Source organism: Myotis lucifugus, unplaced genomic scaffold (genome assembly GCF_000147115.1).
Source record: "Myotis lucifugus unplaced genomic scaffold, Myoluc2.0 scaffold_216, whole genome shotgun sequence".
NCBI lineage: Eukaryota > Metazoa > Chordata > Mammalia > Chiroptera > Vespertilionidae > Myotis > Myotis lucifugus.
This window is the reverse complement of record NW_005871264.1, coordinates 1362143-1385072: the sequence shown is the minus strand read 5'-3', so window position 1 is coordinate 1385072 and position 22930 is coordinate 1362143. Positions and strand designations below refer to the sequence as shown.

General features: G+C 44.4%; 1 protein-coding gene across 7 annotated transcripts; it reads right to left on the bottom strand.

Annotated features, from left to right (window-relative positions):
• Positions 1-1757: 1757 nt before the first annotated feature.
• On the bottom strand, positions 1758-17532 carry CUNH6orf203 (chromosome unknown C6orf203 homolog). 7 transcript variants are annotated; one of them, XM_023761766.1, is made up of 5 exons: positions 17305-17472; positions 13488-14351; positions 8812-9290; positions 6591-6663; positions 1758-1960 (listed from the first exon to the last, which is right to left on the bottom strand). In XM_023761766.1, the coding sequence occupies exons 3-5, from the start codon at positions 9276-9278 to the stop codon at positions 1781-1783; spliced, it is 720 nt and encodes a 239-aa protein (XP_023617534.1). In that variant the 5' UTR covers positions 9279-9290; positions 13488-14351; positions 17305-17472; the 3' UTR covers positions 1758-1780. The 7 variants fall into 7 exon arrangements, with proteins under 7 accessions (XP_023617534.1, XP_023617535.1, XP_014319160.1 ...); XM_023761767.1 differs by lacking the exon at positions 17305-17472 and adding an exon at positions 17110-17260; XM_014463674.2 differs by lacking the exon at positions 13488-14351 and having other exon boundaries at positions 17435-17532.
• Positions 17533-22930: the final 5398 nt, after the last annotated feature.

Here is a 22930-nt window from a genome sequence, read left to right as displayed (position 1 = left end):
GTTCGATTCTGGTCAAGGGCACATGCCTGGGTTGTGGGCTCAATCCCCAGTAGGGGACATGCAGGAGGCAGCCGATCAATGATCCTCATCATTGAGGTTTCTATCTCCCCCCCCCCCTCTGAAATCAATAAAAAAATATTTTTAAAAAATTGATGTTCCTGGGTCTTCTGAAACCTGAGCTGGTCCATGGGCCCACATAGCCCACTGCTCCAGGCTACAGATGTTTCCCTTCACTGTCAGTTAACCTGAGTTCTCAAGAATTGCTGGAGCCAGACACAGTCTTTCTGACGTTACATAACCTAATAAATCTATTTGAGCTGACCCTTCCAGTGCCTGAAACAGCTCCTAGGAATCACTGGCTGACTTATGCAAATGACCTTTCCCTTAGATCAGTGGTTCTCATCCTTCTGGCCCTTTAAATACAGTTCCTCATGTTGTGACCCAACCATAAAATTATTTTCGTTGCTGCTTCATAACTGTAATGTTGCTACTGTTATGAATCGTAATGTAAATATCTGATATGCAGGATGGTCTTAGGGACCCCTGTGAAAGGGTTGTTCGACGGCCAAAGGGGTCACGACCCACAGGTTGAGAACCGCTGCCTTAGATGATGTGTGTCCCTTCTACTACTACTTTATGTTTGTCCCTTTTATAACACTCGAGAATTAGAACAGTCTGATTCTTTATTCTCTTCATTGATAAAATCTGTGTATTTTCTACTTTCACCTGAAAATTAAACTCTCAGCTTATTGCCTGCCCTCCACCTGGGGTCACTACATTTTTTCTCTAATGGGTCAGATAGCAAATATTTTAGGCTTTGTGGACCACATAAGGTCTCTGTCATATATCCCTTTGTTTTGTCTTTAAAGAAATTTTTCACTTTATATTTTATTAATCCTCTCCATTGACTTTTTTTTTTAGAGAGTGGAAAGAGAAAGCGAGGGAGACAGAGAAACATCAATGTGAGAGAAATACATGGATTGGTTACCTCCTGCATGTAGGCACCCCAACCAGGGCTGGGGATCCAGTATGCAACCGAGGTATATGCCATTCACTGGAATTGAACCTGGGACCCTTCAGTTCTCAGGCCGAGTGAGCCAAAATGGCTAGGGCATCCTTTGTATTTTTTAAACAACCCTTTAAAAATGTATAAACATTGACTGCCAGGCAAAAGGCCTCTGGCTGCCTTAGTTTATTAACCCCTGCCCTAAACAATTAATTTTAAATGGGCCCTAACTAGCCTATTTGGAATTTATTGGAATTTTACTCATCCAGACTTCTGAAGATAAACTGAAGGGGGAACTAAAGCCAACATGTTGGTAATTCAAAAAGGCCCGAGGAGAATGAGGTCTCCCAATGCTCCCCTAAGGCTATGAAGGGTGACCTTCACTGGGCCTGGCTTTGCCTTCAGAAGCCTGGACTCAGGGAAGCTGGCCATCAGGGTTAAAATTGAAATAAAAACACTAACAAAGCCAGTTTATGTTACCCTGCCTCCCAGGCAGTGAACATGGGAAACGGCAGGCTAGTCATTAAAACCTCTCTGGGCTTAGCTCCTCCTGCATGCATTTCACTCATGCTCCCGAGTCAAATTAAGCACAAATCAAGCCCAGGACAGAAATCCAGGCTGGGGTAGACTCCAAGATATGGATCCTGATTGCTCCAACATGGTTCAGCAGATTCCACAAATGGTGAGAACTTTATTTTAATAAAAATGCCTGCTTTTTGAGCTAGCTCCTTCCCCCACCAGTAGAAAACACTTTATTGTTAAAAAGCAATCCATTTATTTCGTCACACTCTTTTTAGGCAATTTTAACTTTTTCCACCGTCGTAAGACCACTCTGTATTTTTCACTTTCAGTCTTCTCTTCAAACACTTTTTTCAGGAGAATCCGCATCACTACCTCTGTTTCTGTTTCCTTATCTTCTCCAATTAGAACATCCAACGTATCTCCCACTTTCACCTGAAATTTAAGAGACAACAGAACCTTTATTACATCTTGGGAAATGCAGGCCAATGCAAACATCTCTGCTTTCAGTTTTCACCAGGTGATCATCACCCAGGGGCAGGTGAGAAAAGGTCCTGACTCCTCTGTAACAGTCACTTGGTTCCTAGGGAAACACTCAGCTGCCTGCCTCCAACACGGCCACCTCAATACCAGTCAGTGTCCTGCCTTCAGACCTAGACAACTGGCAGCTTGTGGCAGTTCCTGTGTGGTGTGACTCAAACACCTCTATTGGATGATTTAAAGACACATCTGCATGGAGGCACTTATTTTGATAACAATGGCAAAAGACAAAAAGCGGGGCACAGTCTTAGAGATTTTTTTAAAAATATATTTTATTGATTTTTTACAGAGAGGAAGGGAGAGGGATAGAGAGTTAGAAACATCGATGAGAGAGAAACATCGATCAGCTGCCTCCTGCACACCCCCTACTGGGGATGTGCCCGCAACCAAGGTACATGCCCTTGACCGGAATCGAACCTGGGACCCTTAAGTCCGCAGGCCGACGCTCTATCCACTGAGCCAAACCAGTCAGGGCCACAGTCTGAGATTGTGTGCATAGTAATTACTACATGCACTGAGAAGACTATTTCCAGTGTAACACTTTTCACTGATTTTAATCCAGATGCGCTACATGATCATACTCTAGACCAGTGGTTCTCAACCTTGGCTGCACATTAGAATCACCTGGGGATCTTTTTAAAATCCTGACTTCTGGACCTCATCTCCGGAAATTCTGTTTCTTTGTTACTAATGTTGTGGCCCCACCCCATAACAAAGAAACAGAATTTCCGGAGGATGAGGCCCAGAAATCAGGATTTTAAAAAGATTCCCAGGTGATTCTAATGTGCAGCCAAGGTTGAGAACCACTGCTCTAGGCAGTTTGCTGGAAGTCACTATGGAACAGTGCTCAGCTGTACCTCTTGGAGAAATGGAAAAAGCTGTACAGTGGGGCCTTGACTTACGAGTGTCCCCACTAACGAGTTTTTTGAGATACCAGCTGTCTCTCCGCCGATTTTTTGCATTGAGTTGATAGAGTAATTTGAGTTAACGAGCTCGGTCTCGGAACGAATTAAACTCGTAAGTCAAGGCCCCACTGTATCTGCTTTTCTCGCACTGACTGGCCCCAGTGATGCCACATCATCAAGAGAAACAAGAAACAGACCAAAGGGATAGTTACCAGAAGGTGGGGGGCGGAGGGAGGGGGGAAGTGCAGGGGAAGTGGACGGGTGAAAAAGGTGAAGGGGAATACGGTTAATAATATTGTGATAAACTGGCATGGTGATAGGTGATTACTAAAATTAATAAAGTGATCACACTTTAAGGTATAAAGATGTCAAATCACTACATTGTACACCTAAAACTAATATAATTAATATAATATTATATACCAACTATACTTAAAAAAAGAGAGAGAAAGACAGGACTCACAAAGATGAATGCCACAGAAAAGAGGGTCAAGCTGGATGCTGATTCAGTAGGTTCAAAGGGCTGAGGTCAAACCCATGCCTGCCCAGATGGAGCTTTGGGTTGAGCTAGTACAGGGCATGCCTAGGGCATTCAGTCATTGTTGCCAGGGTGCTGAGAGCCCAGGATGGACCCCTGGTCGTAGCAATGCCGGATCCCAGGGGATCTGCCCAGCAACCAAGGAAGGGGCTAAACTGCCCCACATGCCATGTGCTTCTTCCACTAGAACACAAGCAGGGATGACCAGGGCCATCTCAGACTGCTACTGCTCACCTTCTTCCAAGGGGAAGGGGGACCCATGTGTGGGCCATGGACTTGAAGTGGACACACATGATCACTTAAAATCCCACTAGAAGGCTTCTGGTTAAGAGGCATGGTGCCAGATGCCGACTTTTACTTTATTTTCCAATGACTGCTCTCTGAGGCAGTCATAATTTCATGCTTTCGGAACATCTGTTCTCCCACCCACACAAGGTTTTTGTAGGCACAATACTCAGTCTACAACATGGGACTGCACACCTGCTCACCATGCCACACTGGTCAATCCAGACAGCCCAGAGCAGGCGGGTGAAAAACCCACACAGGGGCCTGTTTTAGACCATTAACTCTCTCCCCTTTGGGCTGAGAACCAGAAAGGCTCACACCACAGCCAGGCATGAAGACTGCTTCTCCCCTAGGTTTGAAGGATGGACTGACCTAGGAACCACCTGGGGTGGGGGGATCCTCCTGTAGTTCTGCTGGGTTCAGTTAAATAATTATAACCACACAGCTCCAACTGTGTGGACACTTAAAATTAATGTCCAAAAATACAAGGCTTGGGGATGTGTTTCATTAAAACTCATTTTAATTAAGTAATGTATGCACATGACATGAAATTTAAAAGGACATAGGGGAAGGGCATGCCTTCTTGTGTACCTTCTCATAGACATACTGTAAGGGAAGGGCAGGCTCACATGTACCTGAAAAGCGGGAAGGAACCGTTCTCTCCCCCCCCCCCCCCCATCCCAGAAAGAGAATTCAGGAAGGCTGCAATCCCCACACCTGGATTCACCGCACTCTCCTGTCTGAATCACCAGTTACCCAGCACCTACAGCACTCTGGGTCCCAACTGGTTTGCAGCTCACAGAACAGCTCTGCCCAGCTGCAGGCAGCCAGGGTTACAGCTGCAGCATCAGGCAAGCGCCTGACCCTTCAGGCCAGCAGCCAGGCACGGGCCCCACGGAGCGGGCCATGCACCGGAGGTGTTCTTTATTCCTTGCAAGGCCCTGTCCTTCCTAACGTGGGAGACGGCACAGCAGACACAAAGCAAACTGGGATTAGGGACAGTTCCAAATATCTACATTTCAAATCTCCCCTTAGCTGCAGTTACTATGGCTACCAGGTCTCCTAGTAACAGGCAGCAGAATGTTAATACTAGCCCCTTCCTTTGCTGACCCTCAGGAGAAATCTGGAAGGCAGCCGAGATAACAGAACACCCAAGGCAGAATAAAGCAGCAGCAATTAGGCTGTAGTTAACAATATCTGGTAGCAGAGGGAGAATAGGCCTGTGGCGTTTGTAAATGAGACCCCAGCACAGGCGCACCGTGCACCAAGGGGTCTTGCCTTTGGAACATTGCAGCTGGTGAGAGGGGCTGGACTACAACCCCGAAAAAGCAATAAGGGTGGAGAAGGCCCCCGTTTCCAGAAGCGTGGCCGTAGTGCCTGATTTCCTGTGGCTCACAGAGCAATGACTGACACCCAGTCAGCTAGTCAGGTGCCATCAGAGGGAGAGTGGGCCTTGTGACTTGGCGGCTGACCCAGTGCTGAGGAGTCCCCTTATCCTGTCCATGCTGATCCTGAAAGGACTCTGAAGAAAGCCGCAGCACTCACCCAGGTCCATGGCCATCGGCTCACACCCTCCCAGGTCCCAGGGCAACAGGAGACAGCTTAGGGCCTCCAACCTCTGGGATGTTTTGAAATATGAGAGAAGCTAAAATAAAAACAACGTCCAAAAGTGTGTCTAACTTGCCCGGAACACTGGTTCCCTGGATACTAGGAGGTAGATTATGTCTGCCAATGCCTCAGAGGTCTGTCTTCCTAACTTTTTAAGGGTCTTTGTCATTCATATTTTTGTTTTGTTAACTTTTACCTTCATTATTTTATTTTCCAATTATGAAAGGGACACATATTTGTAAGAAATCCAGGAAATAAGAAGCATGAAGAAAATATAACCCATAATGTCCCACCCAAAGAATACTAGTAATATTAATAATTTAATTCTAGATGCATATATTTATGTAATTTACTTTTACAAAAATACATATATTTAACAGAATTAACAAATATGATTTACTGTAACACTGGATACTGGAAATAAATGTTCTAAGTGACTTCTTTTGCTTACAGTAGTGTTGATGTGGAGCTGTCAAGAGAACATGACCCCTCCTGCCTGCACAGAGCAGGGTACCCAGCAGGTGCTGGGGGGAGGGGTGTCCTCCGCCCGCACAGAATTACACATCTGCTCAGGTAACAGCGGGCCAAAAAAACCTCTCCATAGATCAAATATTTCTTTTTAGCCAGGTTATTATGACTGAGAAGTTTAAATTGTAGATTTTTGCTAGTCATCTGGCAAAAATCTGATTGTCATCTTGAAATTTAAAAAAAAAAAGGGGGGGGAGCCGAAGCCGGTTTGGCTCAGTGGATAGAGCGTCAGCCTGCGGACTGAGGGGTCCCAGGTTCGATTCCGGTCAAGGGCATGTACCTGGGTTGCCGGCACATCCCCAGTGGGAGATGTGCGGGAGGCGGCTGATCGATGTTTCTCTCTCATCGATGTTTCTGACTCTCTATCTCTCTCCCTTCCTCTCTGTAAAAAATCAATAAAATATATTTTAAAAAAAAAAGGGGGGGGGGAAGGGGAAGCTTCACCTCAAAGTCATTATGGCTGCAAAAGAGCAAGTGATCTGTGTGACTGAAGCCAGCTGGTGATTCATTTTCACTAGCGTGACCAGGACTGGGGAGACCTGAGAAATGGTAAGACAGACACAAGGATGCCCCAAGTAAGGAGCCCGAGGGGAAGGTAGGGGCATTAACTTAGTACTTGCAAAGCAACAGACAAAAACATCTGGCTGTCTTATTATCTCACCGTTCTGCTTTTCTTCCACAATTTTTCCCCGTTCAGCCTGAGTTCACCTTTGTAGAATGCATCTTCCACTTTGCTTAAAAAAAAAAGTCAAAGTGCTTTAAAATAGAAATATATTCAGAACCATTACACAAGTCTGAGAAACACACCTGCCATTAATGCTTATTCTGACAGTGACGCGTACCTCCCCACAAAATCTTCAGCCTGGGTGCTGGGAACGTGAAAGGCAACTGCTCCCTATGTATCTAAAACAGGGAGACCAAAGGGTACTTCTAAGTAGACGCTGACCTGCTGCAAAGAGTTGCTAGTACCATCAGGCAGGTAACCAGTACCTTGATGGGGCTTTCCAAGAGGGCTCGGCACCTGCTCCAGCCCTCTCGGAAGGGGGCCCAGGTTCTCCACCTGACTCCCTGTGCAGCAACTCCCTTCAAGGTGGCAGCGCCTGTGATTCTCAACAAAGTAATGAGCACTCGCTCCCCCTCACATACCTGCTCTGTGCCCTGACTGAAAAACCAGGCACCACACGTATGCTGAGGCCATTAAGAAACCCTCACTGGTCTGCACTGAGATTGGGGAAACTCCAATCCAGCAGCTGCTGATCTGTCTGAATTTAATCACTGGGGCAACTAGACCAGGGAAGGATGCAGACAAAAATCAATGCCCTTTCTTCCTGAAGCTCTGATTCCAAGTGACTGACATCTGGGGTTCTGCTTAATTACAGCAGCAGCAGCTACTACCCTGGGAGAGGAGAGGACCCCTTATGAGTTTGTCAGATTTTGGAGAACATTCAACAAATCCTAATCAGGTTGCCTATGGGCTGAGTCACCTTTATGAGTCCTTATGCTCCATAGATTGAAAAAAACTAAACTATGCCATTAAGTTAGGTCATAAAAGTACAAATTACATAAGGAAATCTTTCTGAATTTATCATTCATACCGCAATTCTTACCTTGAGTGCAATGTGCACACAATGATTACTACAGGAATGAATGAATAATGAGGGTCACTATTCTTATATAATTATAGTCTAAGAGAGAATGAGATTAAAGAAATCTTGAAAGTTATACTTACTATCTCTGTGCACTATATATGAACACACACAGTATTTTCGTCATCACGGGTAACATATTGAGTGCCTACTATGTGCCAGGCACTGCTATAAGTGCTTTAGATACATAGAGAAATACTCATTTAACCCTACCACTATCTTCTAGAGCAGGTTCTATTATCTTCATTTTACAGATAAGGAAACTGAAGCACAGAGAATTTATGCCCAAGGTCATACACAGAATCAGGATTCAGACATTAGTGGTCTGGCTGCAGAGCCTGCATTCTTTTCTTTCTTTTTTAATCCTCACCCGAGGATATTTTTTCCACTGATTTTTAGAGAGTGAAAGGGAAGGAGGGGAAGGAGAGAAACACAATGTGACACACATCAATTGAATGCCTCCCGTACTCGCCCCTAATGGGGCTGGGGAACCTGCAACCGAGGTATGTGCCTTTGACTGGGAATCAAACCTGAGATGCTTCAGTCAGTCCACAGGCCAATGCTCTAACCACTGAGAAAACTGGCCAGGGCCAAAGCCTGCATTTTTTTTTTCTTAAATATATTTTTATTAATTTCAGAGAGGAAGGGAGAGGGAGAGAGAGATAGAAACATCAATGATAAGAGAGAATCATTGATCGGCTGCCTCCTACACGCCCTACACTGGGGATCGAGCCTGAAATCCAGGCATGTGCCCTGACCAGGAATCGAACCGTGACCTCCTGGCTCATAGGTCAAGACTCAACCACTGAGCCACGCCAGCCGGGCCAGAGCCTGCATTCTTAACCATCATGTTATACTGCTTTCGCTGATTCTAAGAGGCATTTTTTCACGCTGCAGTATTTGTAAAACCCACATGCATTTATGCTTACAATATACATCTTTTTTTTGCAATATACATCTAACACAGTGATTCCTTTTCTCCTCAAAGATGTTATTAAATTAATGGTTCATCTTACAATCTTCTGGGAGATTTAGAAACAGGGAAATATGGCAAGTGGGATTTGCAGTCACTTGACTTCTTTGGGAATCAATATTTTTGTCTATAGAAATGAAAGAGGTTTCCTCTAAGGTCTTTTCATATTTATGGTTACTCTTCACCACAATGCTGATAATGCTACGTTAAAATAACCAACAAGAAGACAAGAGATTTTGTAATCAAATGCACATCGTACTTACTTTCTGCCAATATCTAGGCCTGTCTTCAGGATAACATCATACCGAAAAGACTGCACTACTTTCTCCAGGTCTTTATAGTCTTTGACCACACTGGGGTCATCCTCCAGCTCCTCTTCTTGCTCACTCACTTCATGATCACTCTCTTCATCGGAGTCCTCTTCAGCTTCAACTTTCTGCAGAGTCTTTTTAGTGGATTTTTTAGAGCTTATATTACTTTTGAGTCTTATAGAAAACGGGAAAATATATTCTGGAGCTATTAAAAGTCCTGGGAGTCTCAGTGAGAAAATGTTATGGAAAAGTGTTTTATAACTTGGTGCATTTAATTTGGTACTAGAAAAATAGAAGTACCGATTCCAGGAAGCACAGAGTTTGTGTGAAGGTGTCCCTCGTAGCGCTCCCCAGAGTCCAATCCAGGCATCTGGCTTCCTTAAAATACTGGGGGGCAATCTGACACTAGTCATAGCCATGGTGCATATAACCTGCAACAGACAATGACTCAGTTTTACTTCACAAGTGCAGTGTCCTGGCATTCTTACAACACAAACCACACACACACCACGAACGCTTTATACCTCTACTGTACTGAAGCTCCCTACAAAAGGCCGTATCGGTTTGCATGTACGAAGGGCCATGCAGTGTACCATGGTGAGTCTTCAAGCTGCAATTAATGTGCTTACCTTATAGCAGTGATGGCGAACCTATGACACGTGTGTCAGAGGTGACACGCAACTCATTTTTTTGGTTGATTTTTCTTTGTTAAATGGCATTTAAATATATAAAATAAATATCAAAAATATAAGTCTTGGTTTTACTATGGTTGCAAATATAAAAAAATTTCTATATGTGACACGGCACCAGAGTTAAGTTAGGGTTTTTCAAAATGCTGACACGCCGAGCTCAGAAGGTTCGCTATCACTGCCTTATAGGGTGCCCATAAGGGTCATACTAGATACTAATATCTGTGAAAACACTGGTTCTACTCTTTCCAACCCCTGAATTAGCTTGGTACTGATTGCTACTGAAAAATATTAACAATAGTTCTCAATTTTTTTTTTAAAGAAAAATCTCATGGAGAGAAAGACTATTTACTGACATACAGTACATCCTTACACTATTGACTTTGCCAAGGAAGGACACAGATCATGACTTCCTAAAACCCAGAGTGAATCTCTAAACTTTATTTCAGCCTCCAACCCCAGCAAAGCAGAGCTAGGAATGAACCAACTGGACAGGTGTGCATTTTACCACCTTTTACCTTTGACATCTTCCCACTGTTTGCAGAGGCATTAGCTAGCAAAGAAAAAAGAGGCTTGGAGACCACAAGCCAGGTAATTGTTTCCTGAGGCACGGAGGTGCTGACATGCCAGAGAGCAACCAATTCCTACAGTACCTCAAAGGCCGTAGAAACTATATTATTATGATGGTGGCAGACTGTTCCCATGTCCATCAAGATGGTTTTAACACCATGAATAGTAATGCGAGAAGGGTTGCCATGTGGTCAGTACCCGCGTACTTCAAGTCTGCAAGTGACTTTGCGCCAAGGCTATATCCTTTCAGACTGATTTGGTAATGATTCGCACGACTTCTCCTTCTTACTCTCCATTCATCACAAAGCTGACAACAGCAATTACCTGTAAGCTCACTCAACAGCTCATAGCTAGCTACTTCTAAATTATATTTGTTAACATTTTGGGCCTTATTTTTGTTGGTATGAATGAGGCAGACTACAGAAGCTCAACTCTATATTTTAGTGCTCTTGGGACCCCAATGTGAGCTGTAAATGAGAAATAAAGCAGGCTCAATTTGAGGGCTGTTTTTCAACACAACTATAATTTGAAATGATTTTTAAATGCTACGAAATCCCTAGCATCTAAAATACTGACTAGAAACTAGACAATGACTAAGGTGTAAACTTGAAGCACCTTAAAGAGAAATACTGATATTTATACACATGGTCTATCTAATCTAATACGGAACAGATAATAATCATTCATAGAAAGAACTTTAAATTTTATATCAGCAGTGATAAAGAAAATAGTTTATGGCCCACTACAATTAATTTTTTTTAAAGTTACCTAATGCTGAACTACTTTTTATTTTACCAAGTAAAGTATTTTTTACCCTTTATTTTGCCAAGAAGGAATTTTTAGTAGTAATGTAATTTTTAAAAGAGATTTCAATGATTATATATGAAATATATTTTCATGGCAGAAAATCTGAACCCTGGCTGGGTAGCTCAGTTGATTGGAGCATTATACCGATACGCCAAGGTTTCGGGTTCAATCCCCTTTCAGGGCCCATACAAGAGGCAAACAATGAATGCATAAATGAATGGAATAACAGGTTGATGTTTCTCTCTCCCTCTCTCCTCCTTTCTTTCTCCCTTCCTCTCATTCTAAAAATAAATAAATAAATAAAATTTGAAAAAAAAAAGAAATTTTGAAAATTTTTTTAAAAAAGTCAAATTAACAATCATCTCCTCTATGATACTACTGTTCACATTTTTGGTATATATTCTTCACAGTGTAAAATTTTAAGAAAAATAATTCCCTTACTAGCAGGTCCTCTCATACCTAACCACTCAGCCAAAACACACAGGAAGGTTAACCATAAGTGGCCAGAGCTCTCCATCATCAGCCTCAGGAATTCTGTGTTGGGCTTAAGTTCTACACTCATTAGAATTTATCCAGGTGATGTCTAAGTTATGGGCTAAGACAGTCTTGGTTGAAATCACCCCCTGCTGTTGGGCCTAGACTAGACTGGTTTATAAGATGCTCATGTAATGGAAAAGATGAAGACTGACATTAATAATAATGATTTGGCCCTGACTGGTTTGGCTCAGTGGATAGAGCATCGGCCTGCGGACTGAAGGGTCCCACGTTCGATTCCGGTCAAGGGCATGTACCTTGGTTGTGGGCACATTCCCAGTAGGGGGTGTGCAGGAGGCAGCTGATCGATGTTTCTCTCTCATCGATGTTTCCAACTCTCTATCCCTCTCCCTTCCTCTCTGTAAAAAATCAATTAAAAAATATATTTTAAAAAATAATAATAATGATTTGCCCATCTTTAAGTGAGTGTTTTTTAAACCGTGGGTCATGAACCATTATGAAAATGTCTACTTTTTAAGAGCTACAACTGAAGGGTATAGAGAATATTACAGTGCATCACATATAGCAAGAGTAAATGCTGCTAATAGTGCTTCATGAAACTTTTGTTACATTTACTCACATATGCATATATGTATGTACACACACACACACACACACACACACAGGGTCATCATGTAAAATGCATTTACTGTGGATTACAATAAACAAAAAGTTTGAAAACACTGGTCTAAGTGACTTCAGCAAATTATTTTTTTGCTATCAGGTATAATGCCAAAGGCCATATGTATGCCTTGGAGCTCAGGCCTGGCTTCATGTTCCATCCCAATTAACAACACTCCCAGAGCTGTTCCTGTCTGCAGAGACAGCAAAGGCAGCCTCTCAGGGATAACTCTGTGCAAGCTCCTCATTTTACAAAAGAATACAAATGAAAACTGGACCAATTTAACACGTTGCTAAGTCATACCGCTAGTAAGTGATATAGCCAGGATTTCAATGACAAGTCTTAACACTCACTAATTACTATGGGTCAGGCATTGCTCTACATAATGAACTCATTTATTCCTTCCAACAAGCCCATCTGAGTTACATGGTCACACAGACACTAAGTGGACTCAAAGCCAGCCTCCCTGGCTCCTAATTCAGGCTCTTCGCTACCATGCTGAATCGCCCACCAATCTTCTGACTCCAAATCCAGTGCTCTTTCTGCTACACCAGTGGTTCCCAACCTTTTTTTGGCCATGCCCCACCTAAGCATCTCTAAAATTCTGATACTTCCCCCCGACCCCGTGCCATATAATTCTTGTTATTCAAAAAGTGAACTCCTATTCACGTGGAGGAAGTCTAAACGGCCATTAACTTGGTCTAACAAGCTTCCAAAGAACATGGCATCCATAAAAGAGAAAAATAAAAGAACAAAAGGCCAGTTGAAATACTGAGGAAGAAGTCACTAAGAAATTGTTTTAAAAAATAATAATATGAAGTGATATGAAAAAATAGCAAATAAAGTTTCAAAACATATGAGAACTGAAATGCATAAGTATATCACAATATATATTTATATACTGTATATAAGGCCCCTAGAATTATAAGAAATGCAAAAAATTCAGTTAATAACTCATTCTTGAATTACCCCCCTTAAAAACCAAATTGCCCCCCTGTGGGGCATGTGCCCCACGTTGGGAACCACTGTGCTACACCATGACATTTCTCATTTTCTTTGGACAAAAGCTAACCTTCACCGACTGTAATACTAGAGAGAATGAAAAGTTTCAGGAATAGTGGAGTGGAAGTGTCGTCCTCGTGTAGATGAAATCCTAAGAGGAGACATACCTGGGGAGGGAAGCCCTCTCTGTGTCAGTCCCTGGACTCACACATACCCCATCCCAGAGTCCTGCCGTTATACCACACTGTTGTCTGTGAGGAATGCCAGATATGATGGTGCTCTCTGCACACATCACACAGTTAATAGTTACCTACACTTGGAAACTTTTACTAGCACAAAATAACTTTAAAATCATACTCATGTAATTACAATAAACATAACCAAAATGGCAAGCCAAGCATTACCTCTGATTCTGCCCAGAGCTTTGAAACTCAGATTTGCAGCAGTTGAACGTTGACCCTGTCGGGGCACCTGCCCAGGTTGCGGGCTTGATCCCTGGTGCAGGGCATGCAGGAGGCAGCCGATCGATGTGGTTTCTATCTCTCTATCCCTCTCCCTTCCTCCTCTCTCTCTAAAAATATCAATAAAAACATTTGTTGTTGTTGTTGTTAAGAAAGAAACCCGGATTCTACCTCAGAGTTTTGAAACTAGTCAGAGACGTGGGAGTGCCAGAGGAGAGGGCTAACGAAGCAGGCCCAGCCCCTCTTCAACCAGAACAGCAAGCAGTGCTGGTGAATACTGGGGTTCGTTGTATTTCATTGAAAATAAGGATTCTACTACTGAAAAAAAGTTTCTATCCTTTTACCATGGCCTCTTCTCTTCCAGGCTCCACACAAAATCCAGGCCTCTCCTCCACCCTCCCCTGCCCCCACTCACCGTGCCCTTTTCCAAACTCACGCTGCACCAATGCTGTATGTCTTTTGTACTATTCTTATCTCCTAAGGGCAGTGACAGGGCAGGAACTGTACCCCATTCCTCACTCCATCCCCAATCTGCTCAGCACACACAAAAACCAGTGACTACTTGAAGATTCACTTTCGAGAAATGAAATGAGCATCCTACCTATTACTACATCCACTCATATGCCAAGTGGCCAGCGAGGGCTACATAAAACACAGTCCTGTCAAGAAGCTGCCACTGAAGTGGAATGTGGGTGTCAGAGAACATTAAGTGAAAGCTGAGGTCGAGGAGGCTGTTCTTGCACAGGTTGGAGCCAGAGCAGGGATGCCTGAGGAGAGTTCTGATGGCAAAAGTGGCCGGAAATGGAGCTTTGAGGAAACAGAAAGTTACAACAGTAATTTTTCACTTTCTAGTGAACCATTCTCATCAGCATGCTGTTATTTCTCATTCAAAACAAACCAACGAACCTCTTAACCCCACTACCCCCCAGCTGCCCTTCTTGCTCCTCTTTACAACAAAACTCCTCAAAAGGGTTGTCTATACTCTCTTCAGTGCCTCTCATTTCTAAATCCAAAAGGTCAGCTTTTGCCCCGTCTTATCCTACATTCTCAGTAGCATTTGAAACAACTAATCACTCTTTTCTTTTCCACTTGGTTTCAGGACACCTCATTCTCGGCTGACCTCCTACCTCACCGGCTGCTGCTTTTCGACACTTCTTTGCTGCTTCCTTCTCTTCTCCCTGACATCTTAATGTTGGAGGGCGCTAGGGCTCAGCTTTTGATTTTTTTCTCTTCTACATTCACATCATCCAGCTCGATCAGTTTTGGCAAATGTTTATCAAGACACCAGGCATCTCCGTGGCTTTAAATACCACCTACTAGTAAATGCCAATGACTCCCTATATCTGTATCACTATTCCAGACCTTTCTTCCAAATTCCAGACTTGTAGGTCTGTGCAGAACAGTTACTATAGTAGGCCCAAGACTGCTATCCTTAGAAAGCCCGCCTGCAAGGTGGCCCTTGGCTGGTGTCCGGGAACTTGGATTTCAGGAGGGTTCTCACCATTCACAGAACGGACAGGAGTGGCTCACTGGGCCTAATCTGTCTGTACAAACTACTTGATTTATGCTGAATACCTGCTTTCCTTCTGCGAGTCTGGAATTTTGGTTCATTCTCGATAGAGGGTGCCTAAATCCTAATAAAAACCTGGGGCCCTGACTCTCTAATGAGCTTTCCTGACAGACATTTCCCATGTTGTCACAATGTGTTGCTGGGAGAATTACGCACGTCCAGTGTGACTGCACTGGGAGAGGACTCCTGGCTTGGAAGACTGACCCTGGCTTCCTCCAGTCTGTCTCATGCATCCTCTCCATTGCTGGCTGTGCTTTGTATGCGTTTGCTGTGACCCACAGCTGAGTTCTATTGAGTCTTCCCAGTGAATCAATGAACCTGGAGGCGGCCTTGGGGACCCCTGACACAATAGCCTATTCCACATCTCCAGTTCAGTGTGTAAGTGTGTAACAGGCACCGGAAACAACGGGTCCAAAAACAAACTCCTGATACATCCCCAGTCCCAAATCTGCTTCATCTGCAGCCTTCCCCACCTCAGTCAGTGGTAACTCCACCCTTCCAGTTGCTAAGAACTAAAGCTTCCGGTCATTCTCGACTCTTCCCTTTCCCTCAGGCCCATATGCATGATGTCAGGACATCAAGTTCCATAGCTCACCATTTCCTCTGCTACCACAGACTCAGGCCACCTCCTCTCTCACCAGGGTTACCCACAAAGGCTCTGTGAGAGCCTGTTCTCCATAGTGGTCAGTGATTCTTTTAAAAAGTAATTTACACCATGTCACTACTTTCCTCAAAACCCTACGAAAGCACCGAGAAAAGCAAAATCCCTACCATGGCCTAAAGCAGCGGTTCTCAACCTGTGGGTCGCGACCCCTTTGGGGGTCAAACGACCCTTTCACAGGGGTCGCCTAAATACATCCTGCATATCAGATATTTACATTACGATTCATAACAGTAGCAACATTACAGTTATGAAGTAGCAACGAAAATCATTTTATGGTTGGGGGTCACCACAACATGAGGAACTGTATTAGAGGGTCGCGGCATTCGGAAGGTTGAGAACCACTGGCCTAAAGGCTTCCTGGGATCTGGCCCCTCCGTTTCCTCTCTGACCTCATGTCCTGCCTCTCTGGCCCTTGCTCACTCAGCTCCGGCCACACTGGCCTCCCTGATGCTCCTCAAACACAACAGGCACATTTCTGGGGAGAGTCCTTTGTGCCAGCTGCACCTGGAACACTCTTGCCCCAGATGTCTGCACGGACAACGCATCTTCACTTCAATGAGGTCCACTCATTCTGACTCTACTTAATAGGCATCTCCCCCTCCCGATGTCCCCTGACTCTGCTCTCGTTTCTTCCCCCATAGCACTGATCACCTGCCATCATGATCTAACTTACTGGTGGCTTTTTAATGTTTATTTTTTGCCTGTCTCCCCTGCTAGGATAAACACTAAAGGGCAGGGATCTTCACCTGTACCCTTTCCTCTGCTGAATCCTAAGCGCCCAGGATAGCACCCGGCACGTGGTAAGTGCTTAATGACTGTGGAATGAAGGGAGATCAGGACTGGAACAGTGGAGTCCGAAAGAGCACAAAGAAGATGCGGCTGGCTGGAGGGGCAAGCAGCTAGTCTCCAAAGGCCTCGCGTATCTTAGATCTCCTTGGACTTGACCCAGAGGGCATGGGAACCATAAAAGGTCCCAAGGAGGTAAGCGACCCGGGAGGAGAGTATTTTAAAAGATTTCCTTGGCGACACCGTGACTGCGCACAGGGGTGCTCTAGGCAGTGAGCCCCGCGGCGGTTTCGGGCGAGATTTCCGGAGAGAGATAAAACCTGTGGACGAACCGAAGGCTGCAGAGGCCACGCGGTCCTGGAGCTGCGGGGTCGGTGCAGTTCCCGAGCCTGCTCGCTCCTCCATCAGGAGGACCTGGTCCACCTGCTGCAGGTTTACTGCAATTAGAAAGCCTCCCTTCCCCGGGAGACCAGAGGAGACCGGGCTGGCTGCAGGGACGAGGCCGGGCTCTCCTCGCTCCCTCCCCACGCCCGCGGGCTGCGCACCTTCCCGCTCCTCAAGGTCAAGGGGAACGGAACACGAGCGGCCGCGAGCTCCCGGTCTGCGCCGGGAGACAGCAGTAGGTGCCGAGCGTGGGGGCGGACAGTCTCGGCCCGCCGGGTTCCCACGGCCCCTTCAGCCCCCGGGCCCCCGGGGCGTCCCGAGGCGAGGCGGGCTGGGCCACGAAGCGGGAGACTCACGCGGAGATGCGGCAGCGGCGCGGGCGGGGCGGCGGCGCGCGCCGAGCCCCTGTTCACCGGTGCGCGCGGTGAAGCAACAGAGAGGGGTCACGGGCCGGGGGCGCCACGCACCCGGCAGGGACGCAGTTACCTGTACGTCAGAGCCGCTCCCCCCGCCCCCCCCGCAGCCGGGCCGACCTCCGGCCTCCAGGCACCGCCCTGCCCGTGCCCCGCCCCTTCCGTCGGCGCAGGCGCGGCGAGAACTGGCCGGGCAGGACGCACGGGCGCGGCGGCGGCGCAGCGACCCCTGCTGGAAGCTTCGCCTCGGAGGACTGCGCGGAGGACAGACCGGGACGCGCCAGGCTCTGAGCCCAGCGGGAAGCCAGCGCGGAGCTGGTACACGTGGCTGCAGAGAGCTTATGGTAATGCCGTGGGCCTTGAATTCTCTGGAGTCATACCCTTTGGAACATCTTTGAGAATTATAGGCCGTAATCTTCAGCAAAATAGATACACCTGCCAGAATTTACTGACACTATAAAGGAAGTTCAGAACATCTTTTCAGGAATAAAGCGATTAACCCTGGCAGGTGTGGATCCATTAGTTGGATGCCCTCCCCCTGCGCCAAAAGGTTGCTGGTTGACTTCCCAGTCAGATTACCTGCCAGGATTTCAAGCTCAATCCCCCCTTCGACCCCCTCACCCCTACACACACACACACACACACACACACCCAGGGTGCGTGCAGGAGGCAGCAGATAGATGTGAGAGTAGAAACATCATGTTTCTCTTTTTCCCTCTCCCTTCCTCTCTCTAAAAAACATAAAAATAAATCCTGGCCGGTGTTGCTCAGTGATTGAATGTGGACCTATGAAACAGGAGGTCAAGGTTCGATTCCCTCTCTGGCCGTCTGGGCACATGCCTGGGTTTGTTGTAATGTACCCCGCGAATCACAGAAGGACGCCTCAAGAAGTCGAATTAAAGAGTCACATTTATTGTAATCCGGGACTATGAGGGGCCATTCCCAAATCTCATAGCAGCCATTTGGTCACAGTTCTAGGATTATATAGGCAAAAAATCACAAAGGTATTGATTACATCTCAGGGTTTGGAATGAGGCACCTGGCTCGCAAAAAGCCGATTACAGAAGCAGAATTAAGCATGTTAATTACAGTTTCGGGTCTCGGGGTCACTGAATTGACAGAAATACATTATCTAGAGCCCTCGGGTCTCTTGACCACTGAGTTGTCAGGACAATTTAGGGTAATTGTGCTGTTCTGGTCTCGGGACCACTAAGTCAGCTGGAACCCACCACCTATGGCCACTAAAACAATTTAGGGTAATTGTGCTGTCCTGGTTCCCAGGTACAGAAGAATGTGCTTCAATAACCAGTAAGATAACAATCAATGGGATAGTCATTCAATCGAATGGGATGATTTATACAATTCAGAAAATCAAAGTAACTTTTCTATTGTTAAGCCAAACAGCAGGGTTAGAGTTAAACTACAGTTTCTACCTGATGGTTGCTACCATACTTCAGGTTTGCGGGCTCAATCCCCCAGATGGGGATGCGCAGGAAGCAGCCTATCAATGATTCTCTCTCATCATCGATGTTTCTCTCTCTCCCTCTCTTCCTTCCTCTCTGAAGTGAATTAAAATATTAAAAAAAAATAAAAATTGATAAAAAAAATATTTTAGAAACAAAAAGAAAATGAAGAGAGAAAAAAGAACAAAGTGATGAAAAGATCAACCGAGTCATACCTGTCCAGCTTATTGGTCAGGCAGTAGGTGATTAGACAGCATAAAACAAAACAAAACAAAAACCCAACTGAAAAAAATACTGCTCAGCAGTGGAAACAGCCCTTTTGCGATGTAAAAAGATGAACCAGAAGTTAAAGGAAGAACTTCCAAGGACAACCTGTTGCATGAAGTTTCGTACATGTTCACATTAATGCTCAAGAAGATACATGCTCTGTTAAATTAGAAAGTATTTTTTTTCTCATTTTCAGAGTGATCTCCCTTCCTTTTCCCATCCTACACACTTTCATTCCACCGCTTCTTCACTGCTTCCCACAGTGACTACTTGATTGCATTTGTGCAATCAGAAAAAGCAGAAATTCTTTCAATTGCTGAAATGATACAACTGTTATTGGGGGAAAAAATGTCTCATCTTCCCCCATTGCTGGTGGAAGTGGGGTTCTTGGGGTACCGCTGGAATAAGCATTTCAGGAGGTCCCAGAGATATAGTACAAAGCTTTATTTCCCTGGAATTACACCATGGTTCCCAAAGTCCGATTTCCCTAGTCCAGGCATAGAAGAAGTGTTGCTGAGGTTTAGTAAAACTAGAAACAAAGCCAGTGTCCAGAGTTTCCTTTCCTTGTTGGAGCTGGGTCCCATTCAGCATCGGGCTAGATACGGTCCATTAGTCCATTGTGTGTGGGGTTCACATGGCCATGGACCATGTGGGCAAATGCAGGAACACAGGAGCAAAAGAGCCCGATAATCTCCGAGTCACTCAAGTCCTAAAAGAGCCAAGAGCACACAAGAGAGCAGGAGAGCAAACTTCTTTGATTAGGGGCTCTGTATCCCCAGTGTCTGCACTCTTGCAGTGGCCACGCCCATTCTGGCCAACCATCTCTGTCCTCAGGTGTGATTGACAGCAAGCACCTTTACTGGGCATGTGTCTATCTTCCCTTTGTTGGACCCCTAGGGAGTATAAAGTAGCTTCCTAGTGAAGCTGCCCAAATGACATGCCTATAATATCTGGCCTTTCCTTTGCTCCTTTCCTATTATTAAAAACTAGCTAAAAAAAAGAAAAAGAAAAAAAAAGAACTAGCTAAGTACAACTGTATCACAACTTCATATCAGTTCAGTTTACACTGTTGACATTTTATACAGGTGACACATAGTTGCATTTACTAGTTTAAGACATTTGTAAAAGATTACAGATGTATTGTTTAATCTTCCAGTAACAGGAGTTAATCATTTATTATTATAAACAGACAAAATTGCCATAGGATCATGAATGATTATGGAAGAAAAGAATACAGTGATATTGGATTACATAAAGTCAACTTGGTCATTGGCCTTTAAAAAATAAATATTTCACCCTAACCGATTTGGCTCAGTGGATAGAGCGTCGGCCTGTGGACTGAAGGGTCCCAGGTTCGATTCTGGTCAAGGGCATGTACCTTGGTTGCGGACACATCCCCAGTAGGGAGTGTGCAGGAGGCAGCAGCTGATCAATGTTTCTTCTCATTAATGTTTCTAACTCTCTATCTCTCTCCCTTCCTCTCTGTAAAAAAATCAATAAAATATATTTTAAAAAATAAATATTTCATTAGATGAATCAAGTTAAACTTTTAACTTAAAAATGCTAATTAATATTTTAAAACTGCTTTGAGGTTACAAGTATTGTGTTTGTCTACTGAGCATAACTGAATTAGGAGGCTTTTCGCCCTAACCTGTTTGGCTCAGTGGATAGCGCGTCAGCCTGCGGACTCAAGGGTCCCAGGTTCGATTCCGGTCAAGGGCATGTACCTTGGTTGCAGGCACATCCCCAGTAGGGAGTGTGCAGGAGGCAGCTGATTGATGTTTCTCTCTCATTGATGTTTCTAACTCTCTATCCCTCTTCCTTCCTCTCTGTAAAAAATCAATAAAATATATATTTTTTAAAAAAAGAGTCTTAGGGTTTGCAAACCCAGAGTCACAACTAGGCAATACGCAGTGTTCTGAAGAAGAAATAAAAGCAGAGAGGGTTCTTATGGTAAAAAGTATATCCTTAAGAAGAATCAGTCCTGCATTCTTAGCTCCTGCATTGGTCTGAGATAGTATTTCTCTAGATCAAGCATGTCAAACTCGCGGCCTGTAGGCCGCATGCCTCGTTTATTTAGCCTGTTAGTCTTTGAGTTTGACATGCTTGCTCTAGATAACCAGTGGTCTGGATATTGGATGTCAGGTGGCCTGGATACATGAACATTCTTTCCTTAGTCCTTCAGGAGTTATCAGATGGTGATCTGGAGGCTTGATGTATATTCAAGCATTGATGCAGAACTAGAAAGTTCAAAAGTTTAAATTCCCAAGCTAGTTAGAACAAGAATAGAATTGTTTCCTCATACCTTAACCTAATAGATGTTAGTAATTTAACAGCTCGATTACAGTGACTCCATTTTATTTCTTATTTATGATTTCTAACTTTTTTCACAAAAACCCCACATTTCTTTTCCTCATTTGAAGCAGCCCCTGCTATATTGCATTATGGGGATTGTAGTTTTTAGAGGCTTAGAATGCAAAGTAGACTAAGCTCTCATTTCCCTCATCAGGGCTGCCCTAATGCACACCACAAACACAGAATTGAGCTCGAAATTGAACCTACAATTGTGGGCTCCAGCTTTTTATTTAGCTTAAGTACTTAATCTTACATAAGAGAGGAGCAAATCAGATAGCGCTTTGGTTGGGGTCTGCAGGTGAGTTTAAAGTTATTTTTTAATGCAGGAGGAACAAGTTCATTTTCTTCTTTATTCTCACCCAAGGATGTGTTTATTACTGTTTTAGAGAGAGGCAAGGAGAGAGAAAAAACAAAAACACATCCATGTGAGAGAGAAACATAGATTGGTTGCCTCTGTATGAGCCCCAACTGAATGGAACCCACAACCTTTTCATGCATGGGACAACACTCCAACCAACTGAGCCACCCGGCCAGGGTGGAAAAGCCTCACTTTCAATTCTCTGAACATTGTTATGGGTTGGATTTTATTTCCATATATTTTCTCTTATAATTTATATACTATGTATTTGTTTGTTTGTTTAAGTGGAGAAAAATTACTTGGAGAAGAAAGTTCCCTTACACTTATCCCAAATCTCAAGATTAGCTAATCACTAAAGGTATTTTAAGAGCAAGCCAAAGCTCTATTTCCTTGGCCAGTTGGTGTGGCTGAGTGGTTGAGCATCCGACCTATGAACCAGGAGGTCACAGTTCAATTCCTGGTCAGGGCACATGCCCAGGTTGCAGGCTCGTGTGTGTGTGTGTGTGTGTGTGTGTGTGTGTGTAGGGGGGGTGGGGAGGGTGCAGGAGGCAGCCAATCAATTATTCTCTCTCATCATTGGTGTTGCTATATCTCCCTCTCTCTTCTTCTCTGAAATCAATAAAAATATATTTAAAAACAAAAAACAAAGCTCTAGCTCCCCACTCGGAACCCATCCCTGCTCCCCTTTCGAGGAGCTTACTCTTTAGAATCTAAAGTTTAGATCCTCCTCTTTCCTAACTTTCTCACTCTTCCAGACCATTCCTGTCAGCACACAAACCACACAAACCTGTATCAAGTTCTTAGTTATCGTAGATACATATTTTTTCATTTTTTAAAATTTATGTAGAAATAATATAGTGATACCTTTTTCACTCCACTTTATTTCTGAGATTTCATTCCATGTTTATACATACATTTTGGCTCCTTTACAGAATTCACATATACATTTTTCCTTGTTTCCTTTCCTGGAGAACAATTAGGTCCTTTCAAACACTGCAGCAATGGGCATGGAGATATCACAGTGAAAGTTTGGGTGTTTGCTTAGAATAGGAATCCCTGGGTCCTAGAGCAAGTATGTTTTCCCTCAATCTTACTAAAAATGGCCTAATTATACGAATTTACACTT